This window comes from Podarcis gaigeae, assembly GCF_964106915.1.
Source record: "Podarcis gaigeae genome assembly, chromosome: 5".
Lineage (NCBI taxonomy): Eukaryota > Metazoa > Chordata > Lepidosauria > Squamata > Lacertidae > Podarcis > Podarcis gaigeae.
This window is the reverse complement of record NC_139681.1, coordinates 73,311,349-73,329,030: the sequence shown is the minus strand read 5'-3', so window position 1 is coordinate 73,329,030 and position 17,682 is coordinate 73,311,349. Positions and strand designations below refer to the sequence as shown.

The 17,682-nt window shown below is 44.1% G+C and overlaps 1 protein-coding gene across 5 annotated transcripts; it reads left to right on the top strand.

Moving 5' to 3' along the window:
• The first annotated feature begins 666 nt into the window (after positions 1-666).
• Positions 667-16,514, top strand: SLC16A14 (solute carrier family 16 member 14). Of its 5 annotated transcripts, none has more exons than XM_083739008.1 (6): positions 1,392-1,499; positions 2,224-2,364; positions 6,066-6,342; positions 6,705-6,848; positions 10,730-11,716; positions 12,580-16,514. In XM_083739008.1, the coding sequence occupies exons 3-6, from the start codon at positions 6,081-6,083 to the stop codon at positions 12,729-12,731; spliced, it is 1,545 nt and encodes a 514-aa protein (XP_083595134.1). In that variant the 5' UTR covers positions 1,392-1,499; positions 2,224-2,364; positions 6,066-6,080; the 3' UTR covers positions 12,732-16,514. The 5 variants fall into 5 exon arrangements, with proteins under 5 accessions (XP_083595136.1, XP_083595135.1, XP_083595134.1 ...); XM_083739007.1 differs by lacking the exon at positions 1,392-1,499 and adding an exon at positions 1,876-1,899 and having other exon boundaries at positions 2,220-2,364; XM_083739010.1 differs by lacking the exon at positions 2,224-2,364 and having other exon boundaries at positions 667-1,478.
• The last annotated feature ends 1,168 nt before the right edge of the window (positions 16,515-17,682 follow it).

Below are 17,682 nucleotides of genomic sequence, written 5' to 3'. Positions count from 1 at the left end.
GGTGGGCAGGAGCAGGGACCGAGCAATGGGAGCTCACCCCGTCGCGGGGATTCAAACTGCCAATTGGCAAGCCCTAGGCTCTGTGGTTTAGACCACAGCACTACCTGTGTTCTGTTATGCTGGGTAGGGAGAGTTAAACATCCCCACCTATTGTACTAGGATGGGGGTGAAAATTGGTCCATCCCGGCTTCTAGGTGGGGAGATTGTCAGGGTCTGGCTCGTGGAACTGGTGGGTAACATTAGGCCCAGAGCTGCTGAGGTTTCCTCATGCCTGATCTAGTCCATGAAAGGGTGTGCCACAACAGATCTGTTAACAGGCTATCCTACACACGGACATTCAGCAGTTAAGTCCTAATGAGCTGCAAGGGGCTTACTCCTAGGTAAGCATGCATACTAGTGCGGCCTTACTCCTTCAGAATGTGGTGGACTCGCCATCCTTGGAGCTTTTTAAGCAGAGGTTGGATGGCCATCTGCTGTGGACGCTTTAGATTCCTGCATTGCAGGGGGTGTTTCCCAACCTTGTGCCTCCAGATGTTTTTGGCCTACAACTCCCATCATCCCTAGCTAGCAAGACCAGTGGTCAGGGATGATGGGAGTTGTAGGCCAAAAACATCTGGAGGCACAAGGTTGGGAAACACTGGACTAGATGACCCATGAGGTTCCACCCACAACTACTATGAATCTATGATACAAGACAAAGCTCAGCAGCGTTTCACGATTTCAAGCCTGTCCTCATCTGAAAACTAAGAAACTAGTCCCTGGTGTGTTACTTAGAAAATACGCCAGGGGTCTGAGCTGCTACGTGGGGGTGGGAAAAGGCCAGGGGGGTAAGTGGTGAGAAGATTTCTGGAACGGGAAGCCAAAAGCCTTTCGTAAACAGGAGCGTAAATCTCTTAATCTTCCCCAGGGCTGTTTTTGGTCCTTAGGATTTCCACACGCGGGAGAGGCCTGTCTACGAACAACAACGACAATGCACCGCTCGCTCCTTCTGCTGCGCTCTTCTCCCCGATGGCTCGCTGGGCTGGAAGGGGGCTTTTCCTGCCCTAAGTTGCTGCCTGGCTCCAGCCCCCAGCCGCCCGCCAAACTTCACCCAGCGATCGCCAGAGGCCCCGGCAGCCCGCCACGGGCTTCCACACCTCCCTTGCGCAAAACCAGAATCAGCCGGTGTCTCGCACACATGGGCAGAGCGCGCCGACTTGCAAGCTGCCAGAGATGGGCCGGCGGTGCAGGGAGTTGGTGGAGGAAGATCACGCCGAGGCGAAGTGCCCTGGAGACAAAAGGGCAACCCTCGGGAGTCGAGGCCGGCGGGGGAATTAAGCCCCCGCCCAATCCCGACCCCGCTTCCCTGCGTCCCTCCCCCGGCACGGGCGAGGAGAGCTCCGGGCGGGCGCCTTGCTGAAGATGCCACTCCAGACTGCAGCAGTCCCGGGGACTCCGCGGCGGGAAGCAGCAGCAGCGGATCCGAGAGGCGCCCGGGAGTAAGCGCGACTCCCTCCGGGGTGAGTGGGTGGGTGTGCCAGCCAGGCCTGCCCTCGAGGCTGGGCACCGGAGCCTGGGCGGCCTCGGGCAAGCGGGGAGGCATGCATGGTGCACCAGGCAGGCGGGCAGGCTCCGCACGCAGCGGCCGCGAAGCTTTGTCTGCTCCGGGCAGGAAGGTTTCCCGCTGCTCCCGCAGCCGCCGTGAGGTAACGCGCGGTCAGTCGCCTTGTGGCCCCGCCGCCGCGCGCGGCTCCTCCGCCGCTGTCCTTCCCTGCTCCGCGCGGGGCTCCTTCTTTCGCGCTTTTTACGCGGCCCGCTCCCCACAACTCCGGCCAGGTTTCTGCTCGCGGGAAGCCGCCACCTGAACGAGCCATTGACTACCATGAAGCCACTGACTACCCCCTCGCCTTACGCTTCTTGGTAAAATACTGTCGTCGTCCCCCAAACGTGTTCTTATTGTTTCTGAGGCGGAAACCAGGGGAGGGTTTTCTCATCCCTTTTTTATCATTTAGCACTGCCTTTCTCCGCCTGGGTGCGGAACTTTTTTTCTGTCGAGGGCCACAATCCTTGTGTTCGGGGTCGGGGGCGCATGTTTTTTGGAGGGCAGCGGAGAAGCTAGCGCTATGGGCATAGCTAGGGCATAAAATGGGAGGGACCACCGCTTGCCTTTCAATCCCACCATTCCCCTTGTGTTTGTGACACCCCATTTCTCCCTCTCCCTCTATGCTTGGTTTCGCCAGATAGCCTTAACTTGCAAAGAGCTTTCGAAATTAGGCTGAGGGGTCTGCATGCCACGGAAGTGTACAACCTGATCATTAACTCTGCAGTCCTAAACCTGGCTACTCAGATGTAAGATCCATCGAGTTGCGTGGGACTTTCTCCCAGGTAAGCCGGTGTAGGTGCCTTAAGGCACCATGCAGGACACAGCCTGCCATTTCACATGCTGCAGCCTGTGGTTTATTTTGAGATATTAAGCATGATAATCTGTTACGAGACTGGCTGTTGCCAAGTAAATGAACACAAGAGTACCTCTTGCAGACAAGAGACTTCAGTGGTGTGTAGCCTTGGAGTGAAGAGGCGCTTGCCAAGTATTTATTTTGAAATTTTATATGCCTCTTTTCAGGGCTAAGTGCTCTGGAGAAGATTTATATAAGTGACACTGCAGTATAAAACTACAATTTTAAAAGTAACTTGGCATAAGTAACCCTATTTCTACCTCTGAATGTTAGAGGACATGAAGTACTTTTTCATTTAAGGCAGCTCACAGGTGGCCATACTGATACAGGCCTGCATCCACATTTACACAAAACATCCCTGAGGGTTCAATGTGGATTTTTTACTTAATAAATGTGTTTAGCATATACACATATACCTGGGAGTCAGTCCACTTGAACTCAATTAGTAGACATGCATAGGATTGCATGACTGGAGAGCAAAACCCCTTGAATTCGGTGGGTTTTTCTTCTGAGTAGACGAGCTTGGGGCAAGGCAAAAATAGATGGGTTGAGAACCAAGCAGGACTTTTGTAGGTGGGATGGAGAGAGAATCCTGCCTGTTCCTAAATAATTTCCCTTTATAAAGCAAAAACTTACGTCCAAGAAAGCATGCTTAGGATCACAGTCCAGTCTTCATTCATGATGACCGGTCACCAGATTTTATAAAACGAAGTTTGATCATAGTAGTTTAAATGAAACAAAACCCATGGCAATCATGTATGTGATACATTGGATTTAGTAGGAAGGTGTTCAATAGGACCATTTTACACATGATCTATGGCCCCCATATTAGCTGTGCCCGTGTGAGAAGCAGAGGGAAAGAAGTAGAGGGAAGAGACACATTTCAGCACTCTCCTGAGGATAATGGTTTGATATTGGCTTATTCCTATGCGGAAGGCAATTTTGTAGAAATTAGTATAACACTCATGGGGAAGATGGTAGGAGTGGGGCTTCTGCTGCGCCTACCCATGCATAAACATACTGTACAGCAAAGCAGGTCTGCAAAATATTAACAGCCTATGAGCAGATTGCTCATTTCTGTCCATACCAGAAATGCCTTTGGCACAGGAAATTAGTTATGTTTTAAGAGATAGGAAAAATCACAGAACACAATGCCCCTGAGTTCTGAGTTACACACGTACCAATATTCAGCGGCCCAGAGTTGATGGAAACACTTCTGTCTTTTGCTACTGATATGGCAGTAACTAGGAACTACCACATAAATTATGTCTTTGTTGTTTAAGTCTCATATGTGTGTGTGTGTGTGTGTGTGTGTGTGTGAGAGAGAGAGAGAGAGAGAGAGAGAGAGAGAGAGAGAAGCCCTAGATATTTTGCTTTGTTGTGCTGTTTAAAAAGTTTATTGGTCACATACTGCAATTATGCTTTAATCGTTACTCCTTTTTCTTTTTTTAAAAAAAGTATCTCAGGACGTGTCTTATGTGTTCAAAAACAGAAATGAAAATTCTCGTGTTTTTATGTAAGGGTTGCGATTGCAGACTTTTAGAAAATGGGCAGGTTTGCAAACACATTAGAAGTGATTTTCTCAGATTTGATATTTGGCCTAAACCATCAAGACAGAATACTGGATGGAGGATCATCTGGGAGGGGTGGGTGGGGAGCTGGAATAATTAATATCATTCATGTGACAAACAAGAGGACAGTAGTGGCCTGTAGAGCTCTGGCCAGTTTGCTTCTCTGACACAGCTCTCTTGTGCAGCCTTAGGAAAATCCTTTAAACTGCTTCTTCTTTTTCAAAGCCCCATGTATTGAATATGTGCAACTTAATATAGCTTTCAAAGGGCCCAGATTTACAGACATTCTGAGCATTTTATGCTCCATGGGGATCTAGCCAAATCAAGAACTGCTGTTTATTTTCTGGTTAAATACATTTTTATTTCACCCAGGAGCTCAGGATGCCACACATGCCCTCCTCCTTTTATCCTCACAACAATCCTGTGAATCAAATTAGGATGCAACATAGTGATTTGACCAAGGTGACCAAGTGAATGAACCTCATATCTAAGCAGGGACATAACAATTTTTTAAATGGCAGTAGGAGACCTTCCTATGCAGTAAGTCTGAGAGTAGGTCTAACTCTGGGTGGTCCTACACATGGCCCGAGGGCCCCAGGTGGCCCTGATGTTCTTTTTGGGTGGCTTCTGCAACCAAGTGTGTGGCCCGCAGATTCCGTGTCAAAATGCTCTTGCCTCCCACTTGATATGAAAAGTTGGCCTGCCCTGGTCCAACTGAACTGTGGGACTTATCAATAAACATGCATTAAATCACACTATTAGCGAGTTGGGCCCTAAAATGTAAATAATCTAAACAAGAGTTGCGGCTAATAAAATGTTGGGCTTATCTTAACTTTACTTGAATCTCCCCATCTGCGAAACTGGCACATTCCTGTTGTGATTTTAGTAAGGAATGAACTACATGTTATGTGTAGTTGTTTTATTCCTTTATACAACGAAGCTTCAGGTGCTTCAATTTGAAGTGAAACACCAATAAGGAAGGAAGAAGTGTGTGGGGAGGGGGATAGAACCTCCCTTTTACCTCGTGCTGTTTTTCTACTGAAAATTGCAAGCCTCTGAACTGCTAATAATAATAATAATAATAATAATAATAATAATTTATACCCCGCCCATCTGGCTGAGTTTCCCCAGCCACTCTGGGCAGCTCCCAATCTTAACCCCACTAGGAAAAAAGTATTTTGGACAAAATTTGTGGGAGGAAATAATGTCGTTCCCAGAGGAAAGATGACCTAACAGGGTTATTAGGAAGACAGTATCAATTATGGAAAGAACTTTTTACACTAGGAGAGCAAATGCTTATGTATTCTGGAATCCCAGTAATTATGTCAGTGTAGCATTTTGGACTTGCTGGCCTTGTTTGATTAAGAGCAAACAGCAGTCACTGATGTTTGGCGTTTCTGCTCTAAGGGTGGTCTGCAGCTTTTCTGGCAGCCAGCTTGCTGCATGACACTTAGTTGTGTGGAGTAATCTGTGAGTGAATGGAAGAGACAAGGCTGGGTCAAGGCTGCTCTGAGTCAGCAGTGAGGTGAGGGCCAGTGTCCTATCCTAGTTCTGGGCAGCTGATGGCGTGTGCATAGTTTTCACAAACAACCTTTCCTTTTTTTGGGTGTGTTTGCAGTGCAGATATCCAAAGATAAAAATGAGTTGCGGCTAACAGTATGAAAACATTTTGTGGCCAAAATATCTGTCCCTACAAGGGCACGGTTAAGTATTTCAAATCCTACAGCTGTGGCTGGGTGTTGAAAATCTGCTTCCAATTCGTGTCACTTTGGCTGCCTACAGGTGACTTGGAGAGGAGCTGAAATTTCTCAGAGTACATTTTCCTGAGATTTTTCTTTTTCTCATCCTCTCTAGGAAAAATGGAGGCCATTTTTTTGTGGGTGGCAGTGGCGGCGGCTGCCATTTCCACCCTCATGAAGTCCCAGGGTGTTGTGGAGGATGCAAAATGGTGGCCGAGCTGCCAACAAACCAGTTTTATTTGAGTTGATGAATAAAGCACCAAAGAAACTAAAATAAAAGACAACCCTGAGCCTGTGAAAACATTTTCTGTTTGTTTCAGGATACTCAGTGGAAAATGTACACCAGTCGCGAAGATGTTGGCTATGATTTTGAAGAGGATTCCAAAGACAGGGAGAAGAAGCTTGGGGCGAATCCAGATGTTGATGGTGGATGGGCTTGGATGATTGTCCTTTCTTCTTTCCTGGTGCACATATTCATCATGGGATCACAAATGGCCCTTGGTGTTCTCAACATGGAATGGCTTGACGAATTCAGCCAAAGTCGAGGCCTGACAGCGTGGGTCAGCTCCCTTAGTATGGGTATAACCTTGATTGTAGGTAGGTTCATAAGCCACTCTAGAAGAAATGGATATGCCCAAGATCAGTTCCCGCAGAGATAGATTCATTTATGGATCAAAATATTTAGCAACAGTCCCTTATAAAATATGATACTGTATGCATGTTTCCATTTTTCTGTAATCTCTGCTTATCATGAGTCATATTGTCTCAGTTTCATATATTGATTAGAAATAAGTGCCTAGATCTTTGAGAACTGATGTTTAGCACTTAACAGTTTTGAACAGGTGGCCTAATATTTACTGATCTTATTGCTGGTAATCAGTGGTTTCAGTGTGGTTATCCTCGTGAAGAGAATAAACAAAGCTTTAGGAAAACAATCCATTCTTCCTGTTTTGGCACAGGTCCTTTTATTGGTTTGTTCATTAACACCTGCGGTTGCCGGAAGACAGCAATAGCTGGAGGGATCTTGACTGCTGTAGGATGGATACTGAGTTCCTATGCCTCAAATGTATATTACCTCTTTATAACGTTTGGGGTTACAGCTGGTAAGCATGCTTTAGTTTTGGAATATGCATTCGGATTTTCATTGTAGTAACTGATCTGTAAGAACACAGAATGCTAAAATAAGCAAGTCTGAGTTTGCAAAGAGGCAGTCACCCTGACCTACAGTTCCTTCTGAGCACAGTAACTCTACCACAAACATGTTCCTTAGCCTGTAAGAGTTTCTTCATGCATGTCAATGGAGGAGGGTTGGTTTGTGCACACAAAACAGTGCAAATGAGAAGATACATCACATGTTGGAGGTCAAAAGTGACATGTATGCAGCATCTACATAAGCACTTTAGATCATCTGCATAGATACCTTAATTCAGGTGATGCATGGTAATTCAGATTAGCTGGAAAGCCACAACCAACCTAAATATTGAATGTCTGTATTTTGTTTCACAGCAAATCATACACTCCTGTCACACTTCTTGGGCAGATTCCCAAGTTGCACTTGTTGCTGCAGATGTGAAATAGCAAGTTTCACATGTTTGTTTGTTTGTTTGTGTGCCTCCCACATAAAACATTTCCAGGGTTTGCAAAATATTTAAGAGCAGAAGATGCAATTACAATAACATATAACAATAAAACATGCAGTTTACCCATAGCTCTTGGGTATGCTTTAAGATTCCAACGTTCCCCTTCCAAACTAAAAGTACAATGGTAATTTGAAGGTGTGATGCAAGCATGTTGCTCCCCTCCAATGTCCTTTTTTCAACAATGCAGGCAAGGCAGCACTAAGATTAATAGTTAAATAAGACCAGTATAACTGAATGGCTGCATTTGCATGCCACAATAAGCTATAAACCATCTGTTATTTTGCACCAGCAAATCACTCCCACTTCTATCCTCTCTACTACTTCCAGCTAGTGTGCAGGGGGGGGGGGGGAGGGGACACGACAATCCCTAGCTGAGCATTGTGTCTGAAACAGGGATCATGATTTGTTTCACCCCAACCACAAAGATCAACCAAGATTTCTTCTTGGCTTACCAATTGTGGTTTGCTTGAATGCTGGTTTGGACATAATACTAAGCCGGGGATCGTGGTTTCTTTTCTTTGCACACTAAGAGCATGATTTGCTCATGCACAGTAGGTCATGGCCATGATGTGCCATGATGTGCAAATGTGTTGAGCATTTGACAAAATCCCTTTGCTGGAAACATACACCAGTTATTTCCCGTACAGAATGCCATAGGAAGAATACAGCACTGTGGAACATAAAATGCTTGGTGTTCCTTTCAGAAGCATTGGAGTGAATGTACAAAGCTTAGTGCATTGCTCTAATGCAGGGGTTCCCAAACTGGTCTGCAGACTACCACTGGTCCTCAAGCTTTACTGGTGGTCCAAGGCACGTCTGGGAAGAATGGTGGAAGCAGTGGCTGTGAATGGCAGGCACAATTATTATTATTATTATTATTTACTAAATTTGTATACCACCCTTCAACCAAAGATCCTAGTTGCTGCTCCATCGCTCTTAAGATCCCAGCAATCTGCCCACAGGGTGAGTGGGATGGACCAGGATAGAAGGTGACTAGTGATGTGATAAGATAAGATACAGCACCTAGCACAGCATGTTACAGTTGCTTACAACAGGCAGAAAAATCATTAAGTGTCAAGACCCTTGGCAATTTCCAAGTGGTCCATGGAGGGGAAAGTTTGGGAGTCCCTGGTCTAAAGGAACTAGATAGATATTGGGGTCACCTAAAGTATTGTGTCATTTCAGGACAACTTCTTCCTCTTTCACATTGCTGATCCTTGTGAGCAATATTCACTGGGGTTGATTTGGGACAGTGCATCTTAATCATATTTTATTTGCTCTTTCTCAGAGTGGATTTATGGTTTTGATATTGATAATCTTTAAATAACCTTTCCTCTGAAGGTGGCATGACAGGTGGTTAAACAGAGTGGCCCGGGCCAATTCAAAAGTTTCATAGAATCATAGAATGTTAGAGTTGGAAGGATCCCCAAGTGATAAACTCACTTGGCATATAAAACTTGGCAGGAACTCATACAAAGTTGCTTAAAGCAATATATTTGAATGTCTGCCATAGGTAGAAAGCTTATGATCTTGATGAGGCTTATTATCAAGTAAGCTACCAGACATGGAATACTGTGTACTGTTCTGGCTGCCATAACAAAAAAAGAGAGGATATTTTAGAGCTGAAGAACCAAATTGATCAGCAGGTTGGAAGAACTGCCCTACAAGGAAAGGTTTGGATTTGGGGGTTTTTAATTCAGAAGGGAAATGAACAATATGATACATGGTAGAGGTTTATAATTATCACGTGCGGCATTTGACAAAGCTTTACATTAAATTAATTTAGATAGGCCTTGAACTGGCCTATGCTCATTGTGTTAAGACAGATAAAACTGTAGATGTTTGCTATCCCTTTATGGAAGTGGGCAGGCAGCCTTCTGCACTCAGCTGTCTTACTATGAGTGTGAGAGTATAAATAGAAGGGCAAAAAAGGGGACAGTAAACTTTGTTGTTTATAGATGAGAAAATTGATTTTGAGCTTGAAACACCACAAGGCTGTTAATCATCACAAGAGATTTGGGTACCTGAAGTGGAAAAATCCAAATGACACCCCCTGCAGTATTAAAATACAATGATAAGAGAAAACAAAACATTATGACCCCATTTAATGGCATACGGAAGCTGAGTTGGACTTCTCTTCTGTCTCCTGGTCGGGTTATCCTGTCCAGTAGAATAAATATTAGTCTTCTCTCTTTCTAAGACCATAGCAGACCCAATTAGAATAAGAGGAGAAATTCCACATTCATTCTCAGCCTGGAATGAGGGACCGGTGGCAGGTGGAGAAGAAACCTTAGGAATAAACTTCTTGTAAACTGACAACATAAGCACATTAGGTGCTTAGAGACAGCAAAAACATATTCAGGCAGAAAGTATATGGTCCATTAGTCTGCAAATATTTTCTTCTTTTCACAGATGATGCCACAGTGTTGACATAAGAGCAGATTGTCTATTCTGGGACACCCACTTAAACCAATTAACTTACTAGGAATTGTTTGAGCATCAGTGGAAGCAGAACTCAGAGCAGTTTCAGCTGTTATCTCAGAAAAGGAACAATTTTAAATATAGTAAATAAACCTTTAAAGTATATGGCTGTGGTGGTTGTGGAATGGAAGCCACAAACTCAATCCCTAGTTATTAGTCCTGCATGTGAGGTAGCTTCTACCTTTAAGGGAAACCATGTGTCTAATAAATCTGTGGCTTTTACCTGAAACACTGATGATAGATCCCATTCCAGCATGCATAATACTATTTCTGGAATCAGGCTTTGGTGTTAGTTGAAGAGTCATTCTGGCTTTGGAGGTTGATACGACTTGAGTTTGAGATTATGTATGGTCTTTCTAGTGATGGAGATAATTCGTTTATTAAGCCCAGGTGACTATATTTAGGTCTGATCTTACAGGTCTCGGGAATTCATGGCTTATACTACTACAGTATCAGCTCTGGGATACACAGCTAAGCCTCAGTAGGCTGATTTAAACTTTGATTTGTGGTGCTCAGAATCAGCTGAGTGTGATCTGTTATTCCCAGTCTTTATCACGACACATTTCTACAACACATAAAAGCTTTACAAAAACTGCCAAAGCATACTCCCATGTCTGATAGCAGCATACAGTCACGCCTTGTCATCATTTCTCAGCATTTGAAACCATACTGGAAGCTGCTTAGCTTTGCAAATGTGCTAGCAGTTTTAGTGCTGCCCCACTAGTATGCTCGTGGAAGCCTATCCTTAATCCTTAGGTGAAGGCATACTGGATAATAACGTTTGGGCCTTGTGTCAATTTGCCTGCATGTGTTATGACTGCAGTGAAAGTTCTCCAGCTGATTCAGGAATCTCTCTTTTTCAGGTGTTGGGAGTGGGATGGTATACCTGCCTGCTGTGGTCATGGTAGGTGAATACTTTGAGAAGAGAAGAGCACTTGCCCAGGGACTCAGCACAACTGGGACGGGGTTCGGTGCTTTCCTGATGACAGTTCTGTTGAAATACCTTTGCATGGAGTTTGGCTGGAGGAACGCAATGTTCATCCAGGGCGCGGTCTGTCTGAACCTGTGTGTTTGTGGAGCGCTCATGAGACCAGTTTATTACAAAGAGGAAGCCGCTGAAAAAAGCGGAGAGGGAAACGTCAGCAAGAGCCATGCAAAAGCTCTCTCTTGCTCTGCAGAAACACTGGCATCCAATGGCATCTTACAGGAAGAGGCAAAAGAAGGGCAAGGTAAGGAGGAAAAGTCTGACATTTTTTCAGACTTGGAAAACAAAGATGTAACCAGACACTGGAAGAATATCTATGCTCTTTGCGTGCTGAAGAGGGTGAGTCAGCTGACTCTTACAATCCAGAAAGGCTTTTGGACCTGGTATTCTAGTTACTTTGGCGCTGCATCCCTCTTCACCAACAGAAAGTTTGCAGCCTTTGTGTTTTGGGCCTTATTTGCATACAGCACTTTTGTTATCCCTTTTATCCATCTTCCGGAAATAGTGAAGCAATATGGCCTATCTGCACAGAACGATGTATTCCCTTTGACCTCAATTATTGCCATTGTCCACATTCTTGGCAAGGTCATCCTTGGCATCATTTCTGATTCACCCTGCGTCAGTGCTTGGAATGTCTTCATGGCAGCCAACTTCACTCTTGTCTTCTGCATTTTCATTTTACCACTAATGCACACATATGCTGGGCTCGCTGTGGTCTGTGGCCTAATAGGATTTTCCAGTGGGTATTTTTCACTCATGCCTGTTGTTACTGAAGATTTAGTTGGGATTAAGCACCTCGCAAATGCCTATGGAATCATCATTTGTGCTAATGGGATTTCAGCACTCCTGGGACCACCTTTTGCAGGTAAATGCAAAGTTTTGTTTGTCCAACTTTACATTCCATGCGTGCTTTATAGCCCCTAGAGTTCATAGTGAGAGCCAGGGTGGTGTAGTAGTTAAGAGTGTTGGACTAGGACCTGAGAGACATGAGATAAGATCCTCACACGGAAGTTTGCTGGGTGGCCTTTGGCCAGTCACTGCCTCTCAGCCTAGCCTACTTCACAGGGTTGTTGTGAGCATTAAATGAGGGCGGGGGGAGAACCATGTGTACCACCTTGAGTCCCTTGGAGGAAAAGGTAGGATATAAACACAATAAATAAAATAATTAGTGAATCATTGCATGTACAATTCCCATTTATTCTCACCCACTCCACGCCCTTCATGGGCCACATTCCGTGTCAACAAATATACCTTGGTACATTCTTGATTTTAAAGAAAGGAGCTCCTAGTGTGGTAGAAGTTGTTTGACAAGATAACACAATGCTCATGGGGCAAGTTTGAAGATGGAAGTTCACCAACATCTGCTTTCTCACAGATGTCTAATCTCATTGGCTACCAGCCACTACCTCTGACCCTTTGTTGGCTGACTCTACCAGACCCTCTGGCTTATAGCATACTTTTTTCCTTGGGGGAGTTTTGTGCAGATGCAGACTAGAGTAAATCATATACCAGTTAGTGTAAGGCATAGCAACCACAAAGCCATACAATGCATTGCAGAATGGTTTCTATGTAAATTAAGATGGATGAAAGACAAATGGAGGTGGGGAAAGAGAGTGAGCATAGTATGATACCAAAAACTATGCTGTGATTAGAATAAATGATGTTTTCTATTCTTCACTGATTTATTGATCATAGCCTATAGATAACTGCCTTGCTCTTGTTTTCCAGGCTGGATTTATGACCTGACACAAAAATATGACTTTTCATTCTACATATGTGGCTTGCTTTACATGGTGGGAATCCTCACTTTGCTCATACAGCCTTGTATTGGAAAGATAAAGCCATCACCGGCAAAAAACAGAGAAGGTGGAAAAGTATAGCACAATGTACTGAGAGCTTTTTTAAACAGAACGTCATTTCATCATTTGTTTTTCCGGAAATGGTACCAAACAGTACATCTAATGGGACCAACTGGACTGAAAGTCACCATCTTTGGACAGTAAATAAAGTTCACACTGCCACTATCAACGGACTAGTGGAAACAAGACTACAGCTGGTAGTTTTATTGGCACCTTTTCAAAAGCTGAACATCCTACTGACATAATGGTGCAGCTTTGATCAGTAGCTGAAAATTAGTTCTCTCTTTTGTTATTCACAGAGGTTTGACACAAGCACAATTCAGCAGACCGGAATGCAGTTACTCCTTTTTTACACCAACAGGAAAAAGAGGCGGGAAATAATTAGCCCCATTAGGAATCACACATATGAGAATCATTTCTATTGGTTATTCCAACTGTTGATAAATTAGTTGTTGAACATCAGCCAGACGCCAATCTGTGACATGTTACTGCACAAATTAATGAGAGTTTCTGGGGAACCTTTGGCCCTCTGGATGCTGTTAGACTCCACTGTCCATGAACCCCAGCCAGCTGGGCCAGTGGTCAGGGATGACGGGAGTTGTAGTTCAGCATCATTTGAAGGGCAGCATGTTCCCAACTCTTGTTTTAAGGACTCAAGATAATGAAAATGGTGTTTTTTATTATTATTATGGGATAAATGATTTGTGTCTGCAGACCACGGAGCAATTTATTCTATTTGTGCTAGCTTAAATAACCTTGAGATAGCAACATGAGAAAGAAGGAACAATGGCAACAAAAGCCCAAAGCTGTTAAGTGGTTACTAGTGGAGAGCTACATCATGGTTCTTAGGATTAAAGGATCAGTAGTGAGGCTGAAGATTCACTGCTGCTGATTTCTTGTTTACATATTTAGCCAAAAGGTAGCTGCCAGACGGATTGACCTGACATTGTCTGTGGATCCTAGTTCAACTGAAGCAGTTACTATTAGTCCTAGTTGCAGAGGTACAGTGGTGCCTTTTCCTCTGCAGAGTTCAATTCCAGTTTTTCTTGCAGCAGTATTATCAGTTAGGATAACAGAATAGGTGGGAAATGATGATTGTTTATTTAATGTCACAAGAGTTGATAGGAGCAGCTCAGAATCGCCTTCCCTGGCTTTGGTTAAATTAGCCCAGCCAGAGCATGCCATACCTCATATGTCAGATCTCTTCCCCCCGTGTAATTGCTATGTCACATGCCTCTGCTAAACAAGCAAGGCTGGAACATACAGCCTGCTGATGTTAAGGGGCACCAATCATGGCCTCTGCAAATGCAGCACTAAGGACTGTGGCACTCTTCACCATCTCAATCTCCCTCCCTAAGATTAAATAGCCTCTTGTGTAGTGCCCCCCTGCCATACAGCAAGCTGCCCCTGTTTGTGCATGGGAAACAGCTTCTGAAGCTCTGCAACCAAGGGACAAAGCTAGTTCCCAAAATTACTGCAAAGGAGTTAAAGTCTACCATTGTCCTAGCTCTTGGAAGTCCAGTGTATGATTTTCCCCCTTGCTGCATTATGCCTCAAAAGCAGGATTGGATTGTAATAACAAAATAATTTAGATGTGGAAGTGTTTCTGTCTAATTGTAAAATACAGTAAGGACTATGTTGCACATCAAAATGCAAACATGCAAAAAAAAATTCTAGACACAGCAGCTTTAGTGCAGGGTATTTCTTGGGGGGGGGGCGGGGTGGAGAAGTGGATGATTAATTCTTTTCAGGCTGACTGCTTTTAGAGCTGGAACTTCTTTCCCTAAGATACTTTTCTAGGTTTCCAGATGGTGTTTATCTTGCAGTACATGACTTTAGAATTGCAGGGACCTGTTGCAGCAAAATGAAAAAAATCAAAAGGGGTTAAGCATCCCAAATCTCTGCTGCTTCTCCACTGCAAGTTGTTCCCTTCTGAAGAGGCTTAGAAAACATTTAGCCTTTGGTGTACTGCCTTCCACTACTGTGGAGAACCGTCTTATCTCCCTGTGATTTTTGCCAAAGACAATCTCGTATGTCAGCTAGAAAGAATCTTTAGTGTTCACTTAACTGCCTCCCAAAACGTTGCAGTTTAACATTCCCTCAGAGGGTTTTAGTCTGGAAAAAAATGTTTCCAAATGCATACAGAAATCCCTGGCTGCCTTATTGTTTGTGTAATTTACTGTACTGTTTTTAATTTTATTGTGTAGCCTCAAGGAGCCACTTTCTCAGGGTGAAATTTATCAAGGGTATATATTTTGTCTGAGAAGCAACTCCTTAGAATATAATACAGAATGTTCGATTATATATACAGAGAACAAAATATATACATTGTAAACCTGAATACGGCTTTTCCAAACTGTTTGTATGGGTTTTTGTTTTTGGTAGGGAGCACAACAAAACCTTTAAGTGCATTACGTTTTTAAAAATTATGAGAACATGGTGGGGCAGTACGTATAGAATTGGCTGGTTCACACATTTACCCAGTGAGTGATCCCCTCCATGTGGCAGCAGAGGAAGTGCTGTTATCTAAAGCAGTGTTTCCCCAACTTTTTGAACTCAAGTCACTTCTCCAGAATTTACTCTACCCTCTGCTGTTGACATCCCTGCACCAGTCTCTTGGGCTGTTCCATATGTAAACAATAGAGATCCTTGTACACGTGTATACCTTTCCCTATATAGGGATCTTGCTACTGAAAACCTGGCATTAGAAGAGGAACAGAACATCTGTTTTCCTCATAAAGTCATGCACCGCAAAACATCAGAAGAAAGCAGTGTTCTGAACTCTTCTTTCCAAATTGCACCCAGACGATGATTCACCAGTCATCATCTTCTGCCAGGGGGCATTTAATGCACCCATTTCTTCAGAATTCAGCCCCTCTTTGGAACATTGCCTCCTCGCTTTACCAGGCCTTTCACGAGCCAAAGGAAGTCTGTGCTACACTCTTGAGAACCCCGACCTAAGGTGACGTATAGCATGGGCACTACACATGGAGATGGAATTTGCACTATTCTTCCCTTTCAAAACGAGGAAAGGGAACACAAACCACAGAGCAATCATAATGGGGGGTTGGAGGAACTGAGCAGCTAATTCTCCATTGGCTTTTGGATCCAGCCTTTTAGGGTAGGGGAATGGATCTGGCACCATAATGCCCTACTTTTGGAGCTTTCTGCTGGCTACTGCTGATGGTAGCTTACTGCCTACTGGGCTGGAGGTGGGTATTCCACTGCAGCAGAGCCACCTCCATTAGGGACATTCTCCACTGGTGGGAGACTGGTGCATCCTAACCCGAGACATCAATGTTGTGGGATTTGGGATTGCCCCATCAGGATACAGGTATATGGGTCTCCTAAAGAACATGTTCCTTTGGATGTGGTGCAGAGGGATGATTTCTGGCACAAAAGGTTATTTCTGGCCAGGGACGTATGTGAAGCAGCCTAATGTTTGGTACTTTGCCTAATGTTTGGTGCTTATCTTTCAACTATTTTATTAAGGGTGCTTATTTTTGTGTGTAAATTAAATTCTTGTTTAAATATGTAAGTGCAACGCTGGAATCTTAAGAAAATGTAGTACTGTAAAAGGAAAATAATGATAAGATGTACTTCAATGACAGCTTTTGCTTTGTTGTTGGAATGCTACTGGTAATTTTATGGAGACTTCTCACAAATTTAAATATATGAAATGCGGATGTTTATTGCTTTGAACTGTAATTCATTTTTCTATTTATTCACATTATTGTTAGTAGCATTTTACCATACTTACTAAAATGTATCCTCTGTGTCATATACATTTATATGATAATGAAACTTTTTAGTAACTTGCAGCACAACCCTCAACCCCACAGCGCTGCAAAAGAAGAGTTTGGATTTGATATCCCGCTTTATCACTACCCTAAGGAGTCTCAAAGCGGCTAACAATCTCCTTTCCCACAACAAGCACTCTGTGAGGTGAGTGGGGCTGAGAGACTTCAGAGAAGTGTGACTAGCCCAAGGTCATCCAGCTGTATGTGGAGGAACAGAGACATGAACCCGGATCACCAGATCGTAATCTGTCCACTGCTCTTAACCACTACAGCACACTGGCTCCCTATCATGCAGTCGCACGATCACCCTACTAGGGACAACTATAGAGATAATCCAGTTTGCATTAGAAACAAGAATGGACAACTGGTTCAACTTTAGATCAGAAGTGTGATTAAGGACTGAAGAAGGATCACCTTGGTCTGTAACTCTAGCCTTTTTTAAAAAAAACTCTTTGACACCAACAGCTGAATATTAGTACAGTGGTGCCCCGCAAGACGAACGCCTCGCAAGACGGAAAACCCGGTAGACGAAAGGGTTTTCCGTTTTGGAGGTGCTTCACAAAACGAATTTCCCAATGGGCTTGCTTCGCAAGACGAAAATGTCTTGCGAGTTCCTGCGGGTTCCCCCCCCTTTTCCTAAGCCGCTAAGCCGCTTATCAGCTGATCCTCTGATAAGCCGCTTAACAGCTGATAGCTAAAAGCCGCTAAACCGCTAATAGCGCTAATCCGCTAAGCTGTCAATGGACTTGCTTCACAAGACGAAAAAACCGCTATACGAAGAGCCTCACGGAACGGATTAATTTCGTCTTGCGAGGCACCACTGTAAATCTCAGACATGTCTAAAATGGAAGTCAGTTGCATCATTCATTAGCCACTGATTGGAGCAGTCACAGCAGTTGCTAGCAAGGCTTGTCCCTTGTTTTCAGAGGGAAAAGGTGCTGGAAGTGTTGTGACTGGCCAGACTGGCTGCAGTAGTTTCAGTGGTACCAGCACAACTACTAGGCGATAGGGTGGGGGCCTGGGCTCTTAAGTGAATGGCATATGCCAGAGCTTGGCTTCCTGCGCTGTCACTAGGGGAGAGTTGCACCCTTTAGGCTTCAATCCCAAAAGTTTATGCATACATACTTATGATAATACTTGAATTACATAAGAACCCTTCAGTTTACGTCAAG

Bases quoted from the DNA above. Each gene is read 5' to 3' on its own strand.
- SLC16A14 (XM_083739010.1), top strand. From the start codon at position 6,081: ATGTACACCAGTCGCGAAGATGTTGGCTATGATTTTGAAGAGGATTCC. The intron at 6,849-10,729 runs GTAAGCATGCTT...TCTCTTTTTCAG, and splicing joins AACGTTTGGGGTTACAGCTG to GTGTTGGGAGTGGGATGGTA. The intron at 11,717-12,579 runs GTAAATGCAAAG...CTTGTTTTCCAG, and splicing joins CCTGGGACCACCTTTTGCAG to GCTGGATTTATGACCTGACA.